Raw genomic sequence first — 19,472 nt, 5'->3', positions numbered from 1 at the left:
AAGCCTCTTACGCGTCCGAGTCCGACCGACATATTTTTACCGCCCCACCACTGCGCGACCCTCCTGTCAACACCAGCAAAAAGTTGAGTGCAATGGCAAAAGGTCCTACCCGGGATCGAACCGGGGTTATGGGAATATTCGGGAGATCAGAATCCCATGTGCTAGCCACTACACTATAGAACCTTGAAATCGCGAGACATATGTTGTCTCTAGCTCAATCAATATATATCTTGTGCAAAAAGGAAAGCAAACAGTTGCGAAGTAAGAAAACTGTTTGGGCTTGCTGCTTTTTTTTAAGCTTGACAATTGGCACTATTTGCCGGGCAGCTGGTTTGGTGTATACAAGAGTTGGTGTGGACGGAATGGGGTCTAGCGTCCCGGCATCCAGGCATATCCGGGCGCAGGTGGGCACAGTCGATCGTTTAGACCCTCGGGCATTGCTCTGTCAGGACATAGGTACTGGATCCAAAAGCGTAGTTCAGTTGAGCGTGGGGAACAGGACGAAAGGGACTTGGAGCCACGGCGCAGACAAGATGCAGAGGAACGAGGCCTCATCCTTGCTTTAGAAGTCGTGTGAGCTTCCAGCCTGCAAACAATTCGGTCTATCGCCAGTGACAGATTAGCCATGTCCGTAGGTTTAGTTGGCCTTGTTGCTCTGGCCTTCAACCTCTGAGACAAGAAAAAGCAAACGACGGCACGGATCGAAATCAAAGACTCGCTCTATCCTTCGGTCTGGATGTCTTCGGGCGACTGAAAGTCTAAGCAGGTCACTGGGCATATTCTGTCCCAAGGCCATGCCGATTGACCTCGCCAGAGCGACGGAATGCCGAGTTAGGAGGCGGATTAAGGCTCAACGCGAGATCGTATTGCCTCACGTGAACAGCCACTTGGAGCAAAAGCACCACCTAGACCGGATGCAGCGACATCTGAATCGCGGTGGGCCCACTGTGACGGTCAGATGTGCGGAGGGGCGTCGTCGAAGGCAATGGAACGAAGGGGGTTGTCGATGAGCCTGGCAAAACACCAGGGAAGACGAGCGGACGACAAGGAGCAAAGTTGACGGCAGCGGAGGCGGGGTATCTGCCGGCAAGAACACAAGCGAGTTTTTAAGATATCGGTTCAACAGAGTAAGCACCCGGCAGCGGGCCGGGAAGGAAGAGACATGCAGGTACCTCACCTCACCTCAGTCAGTAACCGCAGTCAGCAATCCTGTGACGTCGTCAAGCCAGGTCAAAAGACGTGCAGCAGCGGTGAAGAGGCGCGGAAATGCCCCCGCTCGCTCGCCAGCGAAAAGGCAATCTTCAGCCGTGCAGAGCGGAAGCTTGGCCCCCGCGACGGCTGGATGATGAACAATGGAGAGAATTGGTGCTGATGAAGCCGGGGCGTTCTCCAATGATTTGGCAGCGCAACGGGATTGGTAAGGCTTTGCTAATCAGTCAGCGCGCGCGCATCCCCCAGCGACGACACCTACCACTCGAAGCGCACGGATCATGCCGCACGCGAACTTCCAGATTCTGGGGCCGGCGACTACATAAAGACAGGGCTGGCTCCATTCGAGCTGGCTGTTTACAATCACAATCCTTCCTCGTCGTTCCCTCTTGCAAATACCACAACTACCACCATGGCTCCCAAGATCGCCATCGTCTACGTAAGCTCCCCACAACTACCCCGCCTTAGCTGCACGAGCTTCAATTGGACGCCAAATGCTGATTGCCGTGTCTCTGCATAGTATTCCATGTACGGCCATGTGAAGCAGCTTGCATTGGCTGAGAAGGAGGGCATTGAGGCCGCTGGTGGCTCTGCTACCCTCTTCCAGTACGCACGCAGACTCTCGATGCTGAATTCGAACCATATCTCTAACCCCGCCACAGGGTTGCCGAGACTCTCCCCCAGGATGTCCTGACCAAGATGCATGCTCCCCCCAAGGACGACAGCATTCCGGTCCTTGAGGACCCTGCCGTCCTCGAGCAGTTTGACGGCTTCCTGTTCGGCATTCCCACCCGTTACGGAAACTTCCCCGCGCAGTGGAAGACCTTCTGGTACGTCGAACACGAGCCACGCCTCTAGCCGAACATTCTGATGCTCATTCTCCATCCAGGGACAAGACGGGCGGCCAATGGCAAACCGGCGCCTACTGGGGCAAGTACGCCGGTCTCTTCGTCTCGACCGGCACGCTCGGCGGCGGCCAGGAGACAACGGCCATCTCGGCCATGTCGACTCTCGTGCACCACGGCATGATCTACGTGCCGCTGGGCTACAAGACCGTGTTCCCTTACATGGCCAACGTCGACGAGGTCCGCGGTGGCTCGGCCTGGGGCGCTGGCACCTTTTCCGCCGCCGACGGCTCGCGCCAGCCTTCCAAGAACGAGCTCGAGGTCGCCAAGGCCCAGGGCACTGCCTTTTACCAGGCCCTTGCCAAGGTTGCGTGACTAGATGGCGGCGCGAAGAATGGTGCGGGCAAGAAGGAGGACAAGCCTATCGGTGCTGTCGCTGCCCCTGAGACGCAAAATAATGCTTCTGCAGCGGCTGAGCCAAAGGCCAAGGCCAAGTCTGAGAAGAGTGGTCCTTGTGGTCTCCCTGCCAAATGCGAAGTAATGTGATATGAAAATCAGACAAATATTTCAGAAAATGGTGTGTCAGTTTCGGTGAAAGAACTAATTACACTCCGTGCCAGCCTCACAATGACTTTGAAATATCAGAAAGAGAATCAAATCCCCTCCAACATCGATCCAGCTCAAGGGAAATCTCACATTGGCTCATCCTGATAAATAGGAATCGCAATCAAATCCTGCGCCCATCTCGACACTTGCACAGCGACGCTTCGACACGGAAACTCAAGATAGCAACGCCTGATCTGTGCCACGCTGCATTGAATTGGGAGCCATGGGGAGCCATGAATTTGAAAAGGTCGATGTTAACAGTGCCGTCGATAGAGAAACTCCGTTTGGGTATCTAAAGACAGGTATGTTCCTGAATAGCCAGTCATGATACGACGCGCTTTTTATCTCCATGCCATCACGGTGGTATTAAAAAAAAATTAAAAAATTGGCAGTACCCTGGGACCAGAAGCTGAAGTAAGTGACAGCTCCCTGAGTCCAGCTTTGGTGGTAAATGAACTGTTCCCTGATGTCTTCTACTCTTTTGACACCCTCTTTCGTCGGCTCAACTTTTCGTCCGAACTTCCTAATTGTGAGACGAGTTGGTCTGCTGACCCACCATCTCTCTGATAGTCTGTTCCAGGGGCTTCGGGACCCTCCCATGTTTCTCGAGCAATTTTTCCAGTGTGGGATCCTTGTTTTCGGCCTCGCCATCGACAATGGCATCGTACGTCTTGGCCCACCATCGAATGTAGCGGGGCTCGAGGCCTCGCTCGATGTAATAGCGTTCGTGCTCCTGACGGCCCACCTTTTTGACCGTCACTTGAGAGCCGTCACCCCTGGCGATGGACACCATGGCGGCGATCTCGCCGAGACTGTGCGCGTTGTTGGTCGTGGAAAGGGACAGCGTGATGCCAGAGTAGCGGGAGGGCTCGTCCGCCAGAATCATGGCCGTCCCGAGGCCCAAGTCGTCAATGGCAGCCCAGCTAATGTTGCCGTCGCCGGCCAGGACAACTTCAGATCTCCCCTCCGTCGGCAGTTCGTGGAAGTGCCCCAAATACAGCGGCCACGACTCGTTGTACAGCCCCTCGCGGATAATGGTGAAGCCCGTGTCGGTGAGCATGTGCAGGAAATCTTCGGTGCGGTTGTGGGCCCTCATGACGCCGCTCTTGCTATTGCTCTTGAAGCCCAGAGACGTGTAGTAAATGTGCTTGATGCCTGCCGAGCGGGCGGCCTGCACCGCGGCAAAGTGGTGAGCTTCTCGCCCTTGGCCGTACGGCGCGTCGTCGAAATCCATGCCGATTCGCGGCGTCGAGACTAGCAGCAGGCGCTCGCTGCCCGCAAATGCTGCCTGCATTGAATCCGGGTCATCGTAGGAAGCTTGTCTAACTTGGACGCCATGCGCTTTGAAAGAGTCCCAGTGTTGCGATGAAGGGCTCGAGGATGTCGAAACCACAATCTCGTGGGGCGGGACAAGGTTGTATTTGAGCAGATTTTGAAGAACGGCACCACCTAGCTTGCCCGAGGCGCTGGTGACGACCAACTTTGGCATGAGTGTTGGAGTGAGGTGGGAAAGAGTTGGCACGAGGAAGCGCAAGAAGGGGTTTGTACGTCTTTTCTGAGCCCAAGACGATCGGTTGCCCGTTTGTCATTACAAATCAGAGTGGATCAAGCATGGCCAACTAAGAATTGGGGCAAACGGAAGAGCTCCCTTCCCATATGCTCGGCAAAAGCCCGTCTCCCCGAAGTCAGCTGACATTCCATCCCAGAATAGCGAGGTCTGTGTTTGGGATCATGGGCGATCAACGTTTCCAAAGAAGGACAAAAGGTTTGTGCCTGCAACATGCTCCGTCCAGGCTGCAGAAGATGTGAAGAGCCAGGGAAGTCCGCTGTGAAACCTAGCTAAGGTATCTCAACCCAAGATCCCAGCCACTTTGAAGTAGCTTTTCCTTCCCGTCTGCCCGGACAACAGGGCATGATGGTTTTGACACTCGGAACCATTGAAGCAGGAAATGGTCCTCCGAGATTGAGGATACACTTTCAACAGTCCTTACTCATTTGCTTCTAGAATCCAAAGTCTTCTTGAGGGCCTAGATAATCTCCAGCAAATAGTCGTACGATCCAGCCATGTGTTTGTTGTTCGAATAAGGTTCAATCATCCAGATGTCGGTGTGCTAGAACCGCGGGTGCAACGCGTCCGCGCCGTCGAGTCGCCGGTCAGCGGTGAATGACAGCGGAGATGAGGAGAACCACAGCGATAAATGGACAAGACCGCATAGTGAATAAAGGGTAACTTGATGAGCACTGGGAGGGACCGGGAGCTGCACGTCAACTGAAACCGCGCAGACCGCCCGGTGACGCAATCAGGGCAACTTTGCCGTTATCGATACGACAGTGCAGACGCGGCGCGAGTGTTTTTGCAGGGTCCAGCATCTGGCGTCCGACATCCTGTCTCACGTCGCACAGCATTACAACCTCCAGACAATCGACCCTCGCCATGGCCGACGCGAACAATGACCACCTCGTGCGCTCCGACGACCCGCAGCACCCGGCCAACCTCATCTGCGAACTGTGCCGCAAGTTTTACACCTGGGGATGGGTACGTCGATCCCTCTAGCTTCGCGACATGCCGCCGTCGCCTTCTTCTCCACCACCACCCGATCTTTCAGGAAAATACTCCAGATACGCAATGGCTGACATTGCTATCCACGCCGTAGGTGACGGGCACCGGCGGCGGCACGTCAATCCGCCACCACGACCACATCTACATCGCGCCGTCGGGCGTGCAAAAAGAGCTGATGGCGCCCTCGGACATGTTCGTCATGGACTTCAACTCGCGCGACTACCTGCGCAAGCCGACGTCGCTCAAGCCGTCGGCCTGCACGCCGCTCTTCCTGGCCGCCTTCACCAAGCGCGGCGCCGGCTGCTGCATCCACACGCACTCGCAGTGGGCCGTGCTCGTGACGCTGCTCGTTGAGCGCGACTTCGGCGCCGACGCCTGCTTCGAGATTGAGATGGTTGAGCAGATCAAGGGCATCCCCAAGGGCTACGGCAAGCAGGGCTACCTCGGCTACTTTGACACGCTGCGCATCCCCATCATTGAGAATACGGCGCATGAGGAGGATTTGGCCGACACGTTGGAGCAGGCTATGGATAAGTACCCGAATACGTACGCTGTGCTTGTCCGGAGACATGGCATGTAAGTGTCGGATCTCTCATTTCTTTTACATGGCCCCCACAAAGTCAGAAGATGAAATTGACGCCAGTACACAGCTACGTCTGGGGAGACAACGTCCAAAAGGCAAAGACGCAGTGCGAGAGGTAAGCTCAGCCACTGCACATCCGGACGACCCAGAAGCTGACGTTTCCATGCACAGTTTGGACTACATCTTCCAGCTTGCGGTAGAGATGAAAAAACTGGGACTCCCGTGGACAAAATAAGCGCGTCAGTGGTCATTAGCACTTATACCCGACCCTGCAGAAAAGCAAGACGCGTACATCGACAATCTCATGTAATTTCTCCGATTCCGCCTCATTGCCTCATGTGAACAATGCTGTCGTGTTCCCGACTAGACCGTTCTCAAATTTTAGACTCGGACAGAGTCTTTTCACGGACAGCAAGTTTCAGTGGCATGATACTTGCATTCGCTGTAACAGTAGCACCAGGCTTGAACAAAGCATAGCGATGGCATTGAACCCTACAGATCATAATAAGTCTTGGCCTTTTCAAAGTCGATTGATTCCTGTCCCGATGTTCAACTTGTTGACTGCCATTTGCATTCTGCCTCAACCATCCAGAGGCCTTCCTATTTACAATTCTTCCTCCGCGTCTGCCCGGCCCAGGAAAATGAGATGATGAACTCAGCTTCTCGCGCTCTGCATTTGCTGGCGAAGCAAAGCGGCAAGCAGAGGGCAGACCGAAAGTGAGGGAATGGCTCAATGACAAGAGGGGGGGAAAGGAAAGGAGAAAGAGAAAGCCACAGAACTATTTATCCGCCGTGGTATTGCTTTTCATCGAAACATCGAGGGGCGCAGACCTGAGACAGCAGGCCTCAAGTACCAAAAAAACCTCGCCCTCATCATCGTGACTTTCGTCCGCACGCTCGCATCCGCTCATCGTTACAATCGATCTGCCATCGAATTCAAGCAGCAACAACCTCCTCGGCTGGCTTGCCCTGACCCTTGGAGGCCTCGGTGGCTTCCTCAGCAGCCTCCGTAGGCTTCGCATCTTCCATGCCGACGTCTCCTTTCTCGCCGTCCTTGGAGTCGGCTCCAGCATCAGGGGCTGGAACAGAAGATGCCTCAGCGTCCTTCATCTCCACGTCCTTCGCAGCCTCCTCAACCTTGGGCTTGTCCTCGCCCACGTCTTCACTATCCTTGGCGTTGTCGGTCTTGGCCGGCTCGACGGCAGGAGCAGCCTTCTTGCTGCTCTCCTTCTCATCACTCGCTCCGTCCTTGGTCTCGGCGCTAGTGTTGTCCTTGCCCTCGATGCCGTTGGCCTTGGCAGATGCCTCAGGGGTAGCAGTTACCTCGCTCAGGCTCTTGTTCCACGCACCCAGAAGCTCGGTGGAGCGCTGCTTGAAATTGTAGACTTCCTCCTTCGGGATCGAGTCGAGCTTGATGATCGCCTTCAGAACCTTGTTGATCTTTGTATCCTTGATGATGGCCGCCTCGAGATCTCGGTAGCCCTCCAATTGGTTGAACCACTCAGACATTTGATCCATCTCTTCAGCCTGGGGAACTTGCGAGCGGGTCAAGAAACCCTTCTGGAGGCGGTGACGGAGGTAAAGAACTAGGTAGAAAAATTAGCCTGAAAAAGCATTTTTCATAACGTGACTGAAGCTTACTAGCTTTGGACCGCTTCTCGTATTGCTGAGCAGGCGTCATGACTTCTTCGACCTTCGGCGTCTCCGAACCACTGTCGGCCTTCTTGGCCTTTGCCGACTTGGCAGGCGTCTTCTTAGGAGGCTTGCTGGCGGAGGCATCCGCAGGAGTCTTTGGGCCATTGACCTTGAGCTTCGTCTTCGGCGTCTTAGCAGGCTATCCAAGGTCATTCCTCACCGTTGAGCACTGTGATAGACTGGGGTCTTACCTTAGAAGTGTCGGCCTCGCTTTCCGCATCCTTCTTACGCTTCTTTGAACCCTTCTTGGCGGGGGTCTCGGCTTCGACTGCGTCATCTAACTTCGCATCATCATCGCCGGCGCTGGCTTTACTCTTGCGCTTATCCTTTTTCGAAGCCTTCTCCGCCTTCTCGGCCTCTTTGGCGGCCTTTTCAGCCTCCTTGGCCGCTCTCTCTTCGGCGTCCTTGGCCACAGCCTTCTCGTGGTCCATCAACAAGTTCTTGAAGTAGTCGAGATCGTGATTCTCAGAAGTGACCTGCCAAGCCTCCCAGAGTGCCTTGCTCTTCTTTCCTTGCTCACTGTTTGCGACTTGTTGCTTGACATCATCCATGTCGAGCGGCATCAAGTCTGTGTTGACTTGCCAGGCACTGTACACGTGTTAGCACATCCATACGGAGCACAAAGGTCAACGTACAATTCGTTCGTGCCCAGGAACATCACCGGATAGCGGCGATCACGCGCGTTCTTGCCACCGTCCGCAAAGTCTTCCCGATAAGTACCGTCAGGGCGAATGGCGCTCACGGGACGCTTGTTCAGGAGTGACTCGGGGAGCATGCCCTCGTCGCAAATGATGACGGGCCAAGAAGCGTATCCCTTCATTCTAGCCCACCAGTACTCGCCAGGCTTGACTGAGAGATTCAAGCTGGGCATTGACTTTTTCTTGTTGAGCTTCTTGCTCTTATGCTCAGGAACACCACCCGTGGACTTCCGTTTACCATTCGACTTGGCAGATGCCGACGCGCCATTCACGCCAGCTGTGGAGTTTTCGCCAGCATCAACTGAAGCACAAACATGTCAGCGAGTATACGCGATACGTCTGACGATTTGACCTACCCTCAGCCTTCTCTTCTTCCCTCACTTCAGTGTTGTCCTTCTCCTCGGATGCGGGCTTCTCCGCGTCAGGCTCTTGCTTGGTGGTCTCTTCGAAGTTCGGCTTCACTGCACGAAGGGTGTCAATTAGCAGCTGCGCTACGTGTGGTAGTTGTCACAGTCGCACGTACCCTCTTCGGACGGCTCGACTGCTGCCTCGTCCTTGGACGCAGCTGTGACGCCATCGCCTGGCGCGTCGACGGTGGGAGCCTTGACCTCGGCGGGCGATGTAGAGGTCTGCTCGGGCTTAGGTGAGGTTTCTGCGGCTGCGGCAGTCGGTTGATCGGCCATTGTGCTTGTGGAGAGGTCGTTGCACGACCGGAGCAGGAGTTGAGTTCGACGGCGACGCGTGTTCTGGGAGGTGGGGAGCGTAAACACGGCCCGTGGACACTAGGCGCGACGAGGCCGGTGTCGCGGTGATGCTGTGGTAGGGATGGTGGATGGAAGGCGATGTGGTTGATGGAAGGAAGCAGTCGTGGTGGAGTGGAGCGCGCGACGTTGGTGTGCTTTTAAGAATGGCCGCCCAGAGCTTGACGGAAAATGTGTGGCTTAGTCAGGCGGAGGAGCACGAGTGTCGGTAGGCGCGCCCTGAGGCGGACAGCGATCGCAACAGCAGCCTCACTGCCACCAGATGGCTTCAAAAGCGATGGGAGGGGGAGTAGCTTGCGATGCTCGCTCATGCAGCACTTCTCTTTTGCTCGTTCAGGGCCAAAAGGACGTGTTCGTGGCGTGAGGCGCGTGTAGGCCTGGCCGATCGGGACGGTCGCTTGCGCTGAAATGGACGCATCCCCCAACTCTGCGCCCGAGCTTCCCGCGATTGCGCAGACTGAAGCCTAAGACCGGGAGGGTTCGATTCAAATTTTGAAGACTGTTCAGATAATCCATCGAGGATATTGCAGAAAGACAAGATGCGTGCAGTTACCCGCTTCCATCTTCGTCCCAAGCTCTTTCTCGAGGAATCCGTTCCAGCGTCCGATCGCTCCGGACAGTAGCCTTGGAGGCCGCCCACGTTGATAAGCTGAAAGCCAGAGTCAACTACCAGCGTAGAGCGCCATAATTGTCTTTGAGGGCAAAGAGAAGGCGGGATCCGCAAAGCTGATTGAGCAGAGGACTTCTTCAGCTCAAAACTCTGCAACAAAAGCTGACACCCGCGCTGGGCTTGCGCTCTCCTGACGAGGTTTCTTACGAGATTTGCTGCTGATGACCGCGATTCGAAAATCTAGAATACGTTAGCCCAAGAATTAATGATGCTCGGCTGCCCGACAGTTGGTTCCTGCCAGGTAGGATTTGCGCGTGTAGAAGTATCGACCCGCTCAGGGTGAGCCCAATGAAAGGAATCCTAAGCGTTGAGCTCAAGGGGGATATAAAATAAAGAGAGAGAACGGTAGCTACATGCTCCTTGAGACTTCCCGTCAGTCTCGCGTCACCTACGAGGGTCCAAGGTGGCTGCGGCGAGAGTGAAACGGGACAGCGCAGAGTTTGTGAACTATCGTTCGGGGCCAGTTCTTTTTTGACTCTGTAAACCAATGACTGTGGGAGGAAAATCCGAAGCCCAACAGAAAAGAAGCATTTGCGAGTAGCAACTGCATTTTGCAGACTGATGAGAGGTAAAGGAGAGCGAACGAAGAAAGGCGTTGGACAGGAAATAGAGAAAAGAAATGAAACAACTACCCGATTCTTTAGGTGTGCTAAGATGGAGAAGACAGTCCAAGCCGAGACAGCTTGTGTTGTTGGAGCGCGTTGAGTTATGAGCAAATAACAATGGACCAATCAGACCATTTCTTTTTCCAAGCTCGTTGACCACTGAGAGTTTTGGAATATCGTTGGAGGGAGACGGCCCTTGTGGAGCTTTGGAATTGACGACATCGCTTGCATCGACAAGGGTGAAGGACAGTCGCACCTTGGGAAATCCCACAATGTCCATTCGCGCATTCAGAGCGTTTGCCCAAGCTTTTTTGAAAGGTTGGTCATCACCAATGTAGACCACCAAACCGAGATTTTCAGCCCACGTTTGACGGGCTCAATGGATTTTCTAGGCCTGCAACGTTCAGGAATCATCTCCCTAGCCGTTGCTTGCAGGCCTTGCCTAACGCGTTTATTTTGTGGCGGTCCTCAAACCAAAGTCATTATCCGGTGGCCCGTAGAAGAACTTGGTGGTCGCTATGCACTTGGTATGGACCGCTAGGAGAAATGTCCTCAGAATCTCCCTGCGGTCGAACAGGTCGCACATTCAATCGAACCATCTTTGCCGTCAGAGGCGCGCTTTGTGCGATGTGACCGGCCGCCCGGGGAGCGAGAATCGGCTGGATTGTCGGTACGATTAACGGCCTCGGCGATAGGCCATGTGACGATGGACTTGATGCGGCTTGCGAAGCGGTCGTAGAAAAGGTTGCGGCTCAGCGTGTACTTGCATGGTGGTCTCGAGCGCCGAGACGTCGGACAAACGACCATGGCCTCTCAGTCCGCTTAGTCATCTAGATCCACGTGTGCAGCCCCTTTGAATAGAGACCCTCTTACACGCCTGAATATTATAGACCTATTTTCTCTTGTAGATAGATGAACGCTGGAATTACACTCTCCCATGTCTTGCCTGTGTTTTCGATTTGGGCAAGCAGACTTGGCCAAATGCATGTTCTCAGGAAGGCTCCATGCGCTTGCCACCACGAAAGAGACCTTCCTCGATATTGTCGATTTTACCTGAATCACAATGGATCGAAGCTACCCCGAATGCTTAAGTATCGCCGCACGTTTCATCGGCGCGAAATATTGAGAGAGCGGAGTATGAGCCTGAAAGAGCTGGTACATAGGTTGGAGCAAAAGATACCAGTAATTGAAATTTGTAAACTGCAGGCAGGTCTTCCAAAACGCCTTTCCCATGCCCCCCGATTGTCTTTATAGCCCTTCCCGATGCTGAATCTCGCCAACCAAATCTTCCCTCTGATCAAGGCCTCCTCTTGACAAACTCCTCCAAATCACTCCTCGTCGCCACACCAAGCACAAATCTCCTGCTCGCGTCCGTAATGACCGCAAATTCCTGCTTCGATCCAGTGTTGCTGCCTTCGAAAAAGGCCTCAAGCTCCTCCAGCGGCGTGTCCATGGTGATGACCTTGTAGACGTTGGCCTTGCGACGGAAACGCAGCATGGCCTGCTCGACGTGATCGGTCTCTTGGACTTTTCCCTCCTTCAAAAGCTCCTTGAGACGCGGTATGCTGAGGTATCCGAGGAGGGCACGGTTCTCGGGTGAGACGACCGTAAGGTGAGTGTAGTCTCGTTCGAAAGCCGACATGAGCGCATGCGAGATGGGATCTTTAGGTGAGACTGAGAGCGCAGGTGGAGAGTCAAGATCTTCCACAGTAGCCTAAAGCATCGGTGAGCGACTGCTATCCAAAACTGAGTTCTTGGATGGTCGAATCGACAGTGTGCATGCGAGTCGCAGTGCCCCGCGACCATCATGGTGAGAAGAAAGCTTACCCCGCGATACTTGTTGGCCCAAAGCGACGTGGACCCAGGCTGCGTGACGCTACTTGAAGTCGTAGCAGGCATTGTGCTTGTGGCCATTGTAGTTGAGAAGAAGAAGCCGAACCAGAGAGGCAGTGGTGAGAGGTGACGTGGGGCGGAGGCGAGGCTGTTGAACAAAGCAGGGTTCCGCACCATGTGCGAGTCGGCAAATTCATTACCACAATCTACATTTCTTAAAGCCAGCAAACCCCAACGAGCTCTTCACGGTGCTTCAAATCTATCGTTGACTGAGTCTTCTTTGTGAAGGAATAGTTTTGCTCTACCTTACAATTCAGAAGCCACGAGGACTGGCTTCACATGGTCTTCCACTTCAGAAAATCGTCATTAAGAAAGCCGCAGGTCATAAAAGCGTGCCGAGATTGGAGTAGTTGAGCCCGTGACTCGGCTTCAGAATTACTCTACATATGAATCAGGGCAAAAACCGACCCAGGTCAAGCCGAGGGTGGCGGATGAGATCGCGTGCGACAACAGGCGTGTATGCCTGGCTCCTTTCAATGTTCTTCCCTCCAAAGGCATCATTTCTAGCAGGATACAGAATGGGAAAGGCATGACGGCCTCGATGCCCATTCGCGTCACCTTACCTCGGAAAGACGTTCGGTTGCAGTTGAGCGCAAGAAATTCCTGTCATTAGCGCCGCCAAAGCACAAACTCATAAGCTTGTCGCAACGATGCTTTCAGCCCTGCGTTCAACCGCGACGTCCAACAAAATGAGCTGGTGGAATGCTGGCATAGGATAGCCATAAAAGTTCTCTTCAAGGGAAACCCCGAATTGAATCGCGATTTTCATACCGTTCCCTGCGAAGGATGTCTTAGCATTGGATCTTGAATGCCTTTACGCAAAATGAAGATTGGGTTTGTCTTTCAGAGAGAAGATTACTCGGCACTACCCAGACTGTCCATGAGAGGCGCTGAGGTCCCGTACTTTTCCAACGACAAGCGTCTGGACAGAAACGATCCTCCCTTATCACATCATGCGTCCGGATCTACGTCTAAGGATGACGATAAAGGTTCTCATCATTGGAGAGGGCAATGGGTTTGACGTGGGGTCAACACTAACCTTGAGGAATGCCCTGCGGGGTGGGCCCCCGAAACAGCCATGTTGACGGTGTTGAGCTCCAGGCTTGCTCGCTGCTGGAATCGAGCATTGGGGTGGGTCGAACGCTCCACAGAATGCTGCCATCCGGTGTTCAATAGTCCAACTCAACGTTAACCGCCTTGACATCGTCCATCTCGCGTGCAATTCGTCGGTAGGTATGATGTTCGGGTTCGTCGCTCCTCTTGCGCTTCTTCGGACCATTTTTATGCGCCTGTGCGTCATTGTTTGTGACTTGGGGACTCAACCTGTGCTCGCTGCCTTGGTCCTTTTCAACCTCTTGTTTCAGTTCACTGCGTTTTCTCTCTTCGGCAGGTCTTTCTTCCTCAACTTTCTCGGCCACAATTGTCGCAGCCGTGGGATCAGATTGTGGTTCATACTCGCCTTCCTCGCTAGGCTTATTCGACTTCGACAGGGCTTCAAGATCGGCTAACTTGCGCTCTGCAGCTTCGGAAGCATGCTCCAACAATTGCGCATAGAGTCGTTGGACTTCGCTATGCCGGAAAATTGAAATTTCATCGTCAGTAAGAGTGCGCTTGACGCCGTCTTCATAATATCCGAGACCATCGTCCTCAGGGTCTTCTTTGCTAGCTCCTTCGTCGGTAGAGTTATCTGCCACGTATGTAGGGTCCTCATGGCGTGACTGTTGGTGGGAAAAGAAGCCGACCGGAGCTGGAGCGCTGGGAAAGTGTCTTTGATGAAAGTCAAGCATATCATCCTAATAGGACAGTTAGCAGATTCCAGAAAGCGGACTGCAGATGACGGGTACCACTGTGATTGCCGGGACTTTCATGATGGCTTGCCGGCTGAGCGTCCCGAAAACTCAGCTTGGACTCAAACCTGGTGGATTAGGTCGCGGTTGGAGAACGGGAAAGGCGGATCCATGCGCGCGCGTTGTAGAGCTCGCGCACGGACACAAAGTAAGCGAAATCACATGCAGATAACAACGATCCCATGACGCAGTGGGGTGTCTTATCGCAACAGTCCAATACCTCAATGCTCGAGTCACAGGCTGAGGTAGTTCTTGACCACAGGTGCATCAAGATGAGGGCTGCAGTCATCCAGTCTTTCTCCATCAGCTCACTCCTGCTTCTTTTCGCCGGCGCACGATCTGGTCCGCTTTCCCCGCACAGACTCGACCAAGCTCCCATCGCAAACGCTCCAGGCATCGTTCTGCCGCCCATGGATACCATGCACGATCCAAAGACCGGCAAGCCGATACTTTCGGACGTGATGGGAAGAGACAGGAGCATCAATATCTTCGGCGGTTTCACGCGAGATGTTGACGCCATATCCGCGCGGCTCGATGACAGCAACAAGAACGCAACGATCCTTGCGCCCCAGAACAGTGCCATCGCAGGACTGCCCCGCAAACCGTGGGAAGACCCGAAAGACTACGAGTCTTTGGGCTCGGAGGCGTATGCTGGTGCTGAAGGATCAGGCCGAGCAAACAAGAACCTCCAGAGGTTTGTGAACGCCCACATAGTACCTCGCAGCCCGTGGCCCGAGAACGACAAGGCGGAAACTGTGGCTGGCAACACGGTCTGGTATGAGGTGAAGGATGGCAAGAAATTCGTAAGCCCCTTCGCTGGTTGATATCTATTCATCATTTAACTTGGAATAGATTCAACCCGGCAACATCGAGGTCTTGAGCGTTGCGGACAAAGTTGCCAACGGACAACTCTGGATCATCAAAGACGTTCTGAACTACGGGCAATGATCGATTCACGATAGTTGTATGTCTGCATTTTCACTTGTGGCGTTATTGGTCGAAAATTACCTTGACAGTTTTACGGCGGTCGAGATGAAGCAAATTCACCATGCATTTGACTATGTGGATGGTTATAACAGCGTGCGTTTTTGTCCCACTCTAACATAGCGTGAAAATCCACTGCGCTGGGCTCGATACACTAACGTACGAGGACCGACTTTCGTACTTGTTCTCCACCTTTGCAGCTGGTGACCTCATCCTGGGCAACCCCCACCTTCGGCGAGCCGCTTCGCTTTTAATCTCATAGGCCGTCGCGAGAAATACAGCAAGCAAAGACACCAGCATGGCGGATACTACGGATTCCGAAAACCTTTTGATATGTGTTACTTGCGGCACCCAATTCGATGTGCCAGATTCCAAGCCACTCTCTAACTGTAGAATATGTGATGTCAGTGCCTATGACCTACTCTTTTCAAGAGTTCAAATCAGACCAAAAAAATTCAAGAGCTGACAAAGAATTTCAGGATCCTCGCCAATTCGTTCCGCCCACGGGGCAGCGATGGACCAGTCTGGCAGAAATGCACGGCAAATACGAGAACAAGTGGCAGCAGGACCCTGAAGAGCCTGGAATGTGGTCCATCTGGACAGAGCCCAAAGTACTGGGCACTGCGTGCATTATATAAACCGTCCACATGCTGATATAAGTGATTCCAGTTTGCGATTGGTCAACGGGCAATCTTGATCGAAACTCCAGAGGGAAATGTTCTGTGGGATTTGATCACATACCTCGATGAGAAGACGACTGAATTCGTAGGTTCTTTCATTTTTCTCCCACCACTCTGCAAGACTCAATGTTTCCGAATGGATGTCAGGAGCATTCTCAGACATGCTTACACTATCAATGACTCTTTCCATCACATCCTCTGACCGTAACAGATTCACTCTCGCGGACCTCTCCTCGCAATCGTAATCTCGCACCCCCATTACTACACGACACACCTGCACTGGTCTTCCATGTTCGACAGCTGCCCTGTCTACACAGCCATCGAAGACATGTCGTGGTTCAACCGCGAAGACTCGGCGACACGGCCGGTGCGGCACTTCATCACGGACGCGCCCTTCCAAATCCCCATTTCGCCGTCGCTGGAGAAAGCCGACGCCGTCACGGCACTCAAGCCCGGCGGCCACTTCCCAGGCTCGCTCGTGCTGCACTTCCATCGCCGCCTGCTCATCGCCGACACCTTCGTCACCGTGCCGTCGGGCATGAATCCACATCCGCTGGACCCGACGGCAGGCGCGAAGCTTGCCCCGGATGCGTCGACGGCTCGCCCGCCGCCGCCGCCGCTGCAGGGCACTACGACGTATTCCTTTATGTGGTCTATTCCTAACATGATTCCTTTGTCGCCTGATGACTTGCAACCCATGTGGGACGCGGTCAAGGCTTTTAGGTGGGAGAGCACGCATGGCGCGTTTCTTGGTATGGATGTGCGGAGGGTTGGGGACGATGGAAAGGAAGGGCCGCGCGCACTTCTTGAGAGTATGAAGATACAAGCGCGTGGGATGGGTTGGGGCAGCCACAAGTTGCTAAGGGAAAAGGTGCTTTGAGGACGATTGATTTTTCACGTCAGGAAAATGCGCGCCAGGCGCCAAGTTCATGTTGCTTTCTTGATTCGTCGGAGTACGGCAAGTCTGTCATTTTGTAGCTTATGAGAAGCTCCCTGAACTGTTCCAAGCCACCCTTCGAAAGTTGCGACACAAATTCAGCACCATCTGATGGGGATAGAATCGGAAAAGGACAAATTACCCTATGCCCGGTTCCCACTTCTTCTCCTCGAGCAGACAAAATCAATCTTAAACAGACTTACACCACGGTTCTTGAAGAAATTCTTACGTCCAGTCCACTCTGCACGACGAAAAAGTATGTTCGAAAGTCCAGCTCGCGGTCCGGATGAACGAGCTCCATCTTGAAATCGCGGAGCAGCATGGGCAGCACTTTGTTCATCTCGAGAAGCGCGAGGTTGCGGCCAATGCAGATGTGGGCGCCACCGCCAAACTAAACAAACATCAGTGAGCATGAGATTCACCTCGAGCACACGTGAGAAATGGGAATGGGGTCATGCATACCTGGAACATGTGCCTATCCATCATCTTCGCCCTCTCCCCATCCTCGAGCCAGCGCTCAGGGCGAAACACTTCGGCATCGTCGCCAAAAACGCCCCGGTCGCGATGCAGCACCCACGCATGTACGTCGATGGCCGTGCCGCCCGGGTACCACTGGCCGTCAATCTCTGCGCCGGCCGGCGGCACCTGGCGCGCCATGGCGACGCCCACGGCGGGTCGCATGCGCATGGCCTCTTTGAGCGCGGCTTGGAAGTAGGGCAGCTGGAGCGCTTCGTTGAACTGCACCACGTCCGAGAGCCGCTCTGCTTTGACTGCGTCGTCGATTTCGGCTAGGACTTGCTGATAGATGCGCGGTTCGCGGAGGATGTGGTGGAGGAAAGATTGCATGGTTGAGGCGGTGGAGTCGGAGCCGGCGAAGCTGTGCGTTGCGATTGTTAGTGGGCATATACATAGATAACGGAGTGTTAAAGGGTCTATCATGTGCGACTCACATGGCTCCGTGTGCAACAGCAAAGACATCACCTTCTGAGAACTTTTCCGGGGTCGCCTCGTGCGCCCTGAGCAACTGTCCAAGCAAATCTTTTCGCTCCGTCTTCACCTCCCCAGTCTTCCGCTTCCTCAGCTCGTCTAACGCCAGGCGGGTGATTAGCGGTTGTGCGCTCTTGACGAGGACCTGGCAAAGCTTCCAGATTGGGTTATGCCGCAGAAGGGCATTCAGTTGTGGAATCTGTCCAACGGCGGCGTTGTACTGCTGATTCACGTTGATGGCGCTGATGCAACCCTCGACATCTTTGCCAGTATCCAGAAAACCGAAGCGGCGGCTGAAAGCCACTTCACCGAGGACGTCGAACGCGAAGTAGTGGAGCCAGATGTCCAGTGCCACTTCTTGTGACCTCTCGGCGAAGCCCCTTACTTTTTGCATTAGTAGATCGATGGTGTTTTCAATACAAGGCGTCATTTGCTGCATGGCCGCCATGCTATAAGGTACAGCTGCCGCTCTCTTCTTCCGTGCATGCTCATGTTCACGGATCTCGGTGAAGATGTCTGGGTTTTCAGGCGGCGGAAAGACAGCGTAGAAGTCGGTCTTGTGGAATCCCTTTCCAGCGGACAGGATTTCGCGTGCTGCGTACGGTGACGCTACTGAGATGGAGTTTGGAGAGGTACGGACGATGGGTCCTGGAAGGTACTTTAGTCGAAAATCGAGTAAAAAGGATATGAAAACAGCAGTGACAGATCGAAACGGAACATCTTCAAAGAAACTTCTTCCCATTCATATGGCAGAGGAAACATTAAGTGCCGCCGACCTGTTTGATACCAATCGGTGATGAAACACATTGCAGACTGAGTCTGGCGGGAACTGAATGATTTCCTACTGACACGGTAGGATCATCGAGCAAAGTCGAGTTGGTGTCAAAAGACGAAAGCTAAAGATTGATTGTTTCCTCGCTGGTTTGAACAAGTGCCGAGACAAACAGACTGTTCAGAAACTCGGTGGAGACGTCTTACCATACTTGGCATGCAGCTTAATATACTCCGTCTCTTGATGCTGCGTGATCGTCGCCCGAAACTTCCAAAGACGAGTTCCAGAGGCGAGAAATGGTCCAGGGATGCTCCGCAGCGGCGAGGAATATCGATTCCAGAGGAAACGAAGCACCAAGAAGACGAACAAGGCAAAAAAGATGGATATCGGGTCAGCGCGAAGGAACAGGCGGCCGATGGCCGAGCCCGCCACGCGTTTGGAGTATTCTTCCATTTCTGCAGCGGTTCAGACGAAGGCACGGCATCCTTCTTGGGAGCAGAGAAGGGCTGAAGTGGGTTTAAAGGAGGGTAAGAGAGTTATTATCCGCATGACTAACTATGCCACATCCGACACGGGACTGTCGGATTTGCTTTTGGGCTCTGATTGAAACGACTGATTGCGAAGCTGACACGAGCGATGCCAGCGACTGGACTGGAGCCATGAATAGGAGCACGCATGATTTGCAGAGGATCGCGGGGCACCTCACGCAACTGATCGCCAGATTCGAGCAAGGCCAGTGTCGGATTTAGGCATTGCCGGCAAGGTGTTTGAACAGGGCTGAGGTTTTTGGTAGGGTGGTCTTGCCGGGTCCAGATGTGTCTCCGACTGGACCGTTAGCCTGAGGCGCTTCAAAGGCTATTGTTGATAAACGTAGCGCCCCGCAGGTGCGACGTCCAGGGTTAGCCAGAGCAAGTGATGGAATCCGCCAACTAATCTCGATATTGTGAGAAGAGCGTCGGAGGTTGAGCAGACGTCCACAGTCGAGATCGTAGGTCTGTCATGCAGCGGAGCGGAGAAACCTGGGCTCCCCAGACTACCTTTACCGTCGGGTCCTGCCCCTGTCCGGTGCCGGCTTGTGTTCCTTACATCCATCGTTCCAAGCCCATGACGTGCACAGCGTGTTGTACCAGCGCCTGCAAC

At 53.9% G+C, this 19,472-nt stretch overlaps 9 protein-coding genes and 1 non-coding gene across 10 annotated transcripts; 3 read left to right on the top strand and 7 right to left on the bottom strand.

The window, feature by feature from the left end:
• Nucleotides 1-100: 100 nt before the first annotated feature.
• Nucleotides 101-183, bottom strand: IWZ02DRAFT_t53. The gene has a single exon. It is a non-coding gene; the product is annotated as a tRNA-Gln (tRNA).
• Nucleotides 184-1,621: 1,438 nt separating this feature from the next.
• Nucleotides 1,622-3,097, top strand: IWZ02DRAFT_518455 (flavoprotein-like protein; the record flags this gene model as incomplete). Its single annotated transcript, XM_066770718.1, has 5 exons — nucleotides 1,622-1,648; nucleotides 1,730-1,815; nucleotides 1,872-2,039; nucleotides 2,099-2,420; nucleotides 2,448-3,097. The coding sequence occupies 5 exons, from the start codon at nucleotides 1,622-1,624 to the stop codon at nucleotides 2,598-2,600; spliced, it is 756 nt and encodes a 251-aa protein (XP_066623045.1). The 3' UTR covers nucleotides 2,601-3,097.
• On the bottom strand, nucleotides 3,098-4,450 carry IWZ02DRAFT_255722 (uncharacterized protein). The gene has a single exon (XM_066763260.1). It carries the CDS (start codon nucleotides 4,147-4,149, stop codon nucleotides 3,184-3,186), a length of 966 nt encoding a protein of 321 aa, XP_066623044.1. The 5' UTR covers nucleotides 4,150-4,450; the 3' UTR covers nucleotides 3,098-3,183.
• Nucleotides 4,451-5,042: 592 nt separating this feature from the next.
• On the top strand, nucleotides 5,043-6,264 carry IWZ02DRAFT_450613 (Methylthioribulose-1-phosphate dehydratase). The gene is made up of 4 exons (XM_066767476.1): nucleotides 5,043-5,196; nucleotides 5,315-5,796; nucleotides 5,871-5,918; nucleotides 5,975-6,264. The coding sequence occupies exons 1-4, from the start codon at nucleotides 5,095-5,097 to the stop codon at nucleotides 6,036-6,038; spliced, it is 696 nt and encodes a 231-aa protein (XP_066623043.1). The 5' UTR covers nucleotides 5,043-5,094; the 3' UTR covers nucleotides 6,039-6,264.
• Nucleotide 6,265: 1 nt separating this feature from the next.
• Nucleotides 6,266-9,003, bottom strand: IWZ02DRAFT_255625 (uncharacterized protein). Its single transcript, XM_066763258.1, has 6 exons — nucleotides 8,720-9,003; nucleotides 8,553-8,657; nucleotides 8,134-8,497; nucleotides 7,690-8,086; nucleotides 7,445-7,637; nucleotides 6,266-7,389 (listed from the first exon to the last, which is right to left on the bottom strand). The coding sequence occupies exons 1-6, from the start codon at nucleotides 8,877-8,879 to the stop codon at nucleotides 6,740-6,742; spliced, it is 1,869 nt and encodes a 622-aa protein (XP_066623042.1). The 5' UTR covers nucleotides 8,880-9,003; the 3' UTR covers nucleotides 6,266-6,739.
• IWZ02DRAFT_255669 (uncharacterized protein) lies at nucleotides 8,848-10,710 on the bottom strand. The gene is made up of 3 exons (XM_066763259.1): nucleotides 10,260-10,710; nucleotides 9,775-9,807; nucleotides 8,848-9,683 (listed from the first exon to the last, which is right to left on the bottom strand). The coding sequence occupies exons 1-3, from the start codon at nucleotides 10,510-10,512 to the stop codon at nucleotides 9,265-9,267; spliced, it is 705 nt and encodes a 234-aa protein (XP_066623041.1). The 5' UTR covers nucleotides 10,513-10,710; the 3' UTR covers nucleotides 8,848-9,264.
• Nucleotides 10,711-11,529: 819 nt separating this feature from the next.
• Nucleotides 11,530-12,146, bottom strand: IWZ02DRAFT_432814 (uncharacterized protein; the record flags this gene model as incomplete). Its single annotated transcript, XM_066766243.1, has 2 exons — nucleotides 11,530-11,946; nucleotides 12,060-12,146. The coding sequence occupies 2 exons, from the start codon at nucleotides 12,144-12,146 to the stop codon at nucleotides 11,530-11,532; spliced, it is 504 nt and encodes a 167-aa protein (XP_066623040.1).
• Nucleotides 12,147-13,294: 1,148 nt separating this feature from the next.
• Nucleotides 13,295-13,993, bottom strand: IWZ02DRAFT_490252 (uncharacterized protein; the record flags this gene model as incomplete). The annotated part of the gene is made up of 2 exons (XM_066769651.1): nucleotides 13,295-13,918; nucleotides 13,970-13,993. The coding sequence occupies 2 exons, from the start codon at nucleotides 13,991-13,993 to the stop codon at nucleotides 13,295-13,297; spliced, it is 648 nt and encodes a 215-aa protein (XP_066623039.1).
• Nucleotides 13,994-14,391: 398 nt separating this feature from the next.
• Nucleotides 14,392-16,516, top strand: IWZ02DRAFT_469414 (uncharacterized protein; the record flags this gene model as incomplete). The annotated part of the gene is made up of 6 exons (XM_066768715.1): nucleotides 14,392-14,775; nucleotides 14,825-14,899; nucleotides 15,219-15,359; nucleotides 15,436-15,567; nucleotides 15,626-15,721; nucleotides 15,848-16,516. 6 exons carry the CDS (start codon nucleotides 14,392-14,394, stop codon nucleotides 16,514-16,516), a joined length of 1,497 nt encoding a protein of 498 aa, XP_066623038.1.
• A 195-nt stretch (nucleotides 16,517-16,711) lies between these two features.
• IWZ02DRAFT_490249 (cytochrome P450) lies at nucleotides 16,712-18,785 on the bottom strand (the record flags this gene model as incomplete). Its single annotated transcript, XM_066769650.1, has 5 exons — nucleotides 16,712-16,741; nucleotides 16,803-16,964; nucleotides 17,036-17,450; nucleotides 17,524-18,208; nucleotides 18,539-18,785. The coding sequence occupies 5 exons, from the start codon at nucleotides 18,783-18,785 to the stop codon at nucleotides 16,712-16,714; spliced, it is 1,539 nt and encodes a 512-aa protein (XP_066623037.1).
• Between the last annotated feature and the right edge of the window lie 687 nt (nucleotides 18,786-19,472).

Source organism: Phyllosticta citriasiana (genome assembly GCF_038021145.1).
Source record: "Phyllosticta citriasiana strain CBS 120426 chromosome Unknown IWZ02scaffold_6, whole genome shotgun sequence".
Lineage (NCBI taxonomy): Eukaryota > Fungi > Ascomycota > Dothideomycetes > Botryosphaeriales > Phyllostictaceae > Phyllosticta > Phyllosticta citriasiana.
The sequence above is the reverse complement of the archived record's forward strand: the minus strand, read 5'-3'. Positions and strand labels throughout refer to the sequence as shown.

Bases quoted from the DNA above. Each gene is read 5' to 3' on its own strand.
- IWZ02DRAFT_255722 (XM_066763260.1), bottom strand. From the start codon at position 4,149: ATGCCAAAGTTGGTCGTCACCAGCGCCTCGGGCAAGCTAGGTGGTGCC.
- IWZ02DRAFT_450613 (XM_066767476.1), top strand. From the start codon at position 5,095: ATGGCCGACGCGAACAATGACCACCTCGTGCGCTCCGACGACCCGCAG. The intron at 5,197-5,314 runs GTACGTCGATCC...TCCACGCCGTAG, and splicing joins AGTTTTACACCTGGGGATGG to GTGACGGGCACCGGCGGCGG. The intron at 5,919-5,974 runs GTAAGCTCAGCC...TTCCATGCACAG, and splicing joins GCAAAGACGCAGTGCGAGAG to TTTGGACTACATCTTCCAGC.
- IWZ02DRAFT_255625 (XM_066763258.1), bottom strand. From the start codon at position 8,879: ATGGCCGATCAACCGACTGCCGCAGCCGCAGAAACCTCACCTAAGCCC. The intron at 8,498-8,552 runs GTAGGTCAAATC...TTTGTGCTTCAG, and splicing joins GGAAGAAGAGAAGGCTGAGG to TTGATGCTGGCGAAAACTCC. The intron at 7,638-7,689 runs GTAAGACCCCAG...GACCTTGGATAG, and splicing joins GCGAGGCCGACACTTCTAAG to CCTGCTAAGACGCCGAAGAC.
- IWZ02DRAFT_255669 (XM_066763259.1), bottom strand. From the start codon at position 10,512: ATGGACATTGTGGGATTTCCCAAGGTGCGACTGTCCTTCACCCTTGTC. The intron at 9,808-10,259 runs GTAGTTGTTTCA...AACGTATTCTAG, and splicing joins TAGCACACCTAAAGAATCGG to ATTTTCGAATCGCGGTCATC. The intron at 9,684-9,774 runs GTAAGAAACCTC...CTGCTCAATCAG, and splicing joins GGTCATCAGCAGCAAATCTC to CTTTGCGGATCCCGCCTTCT.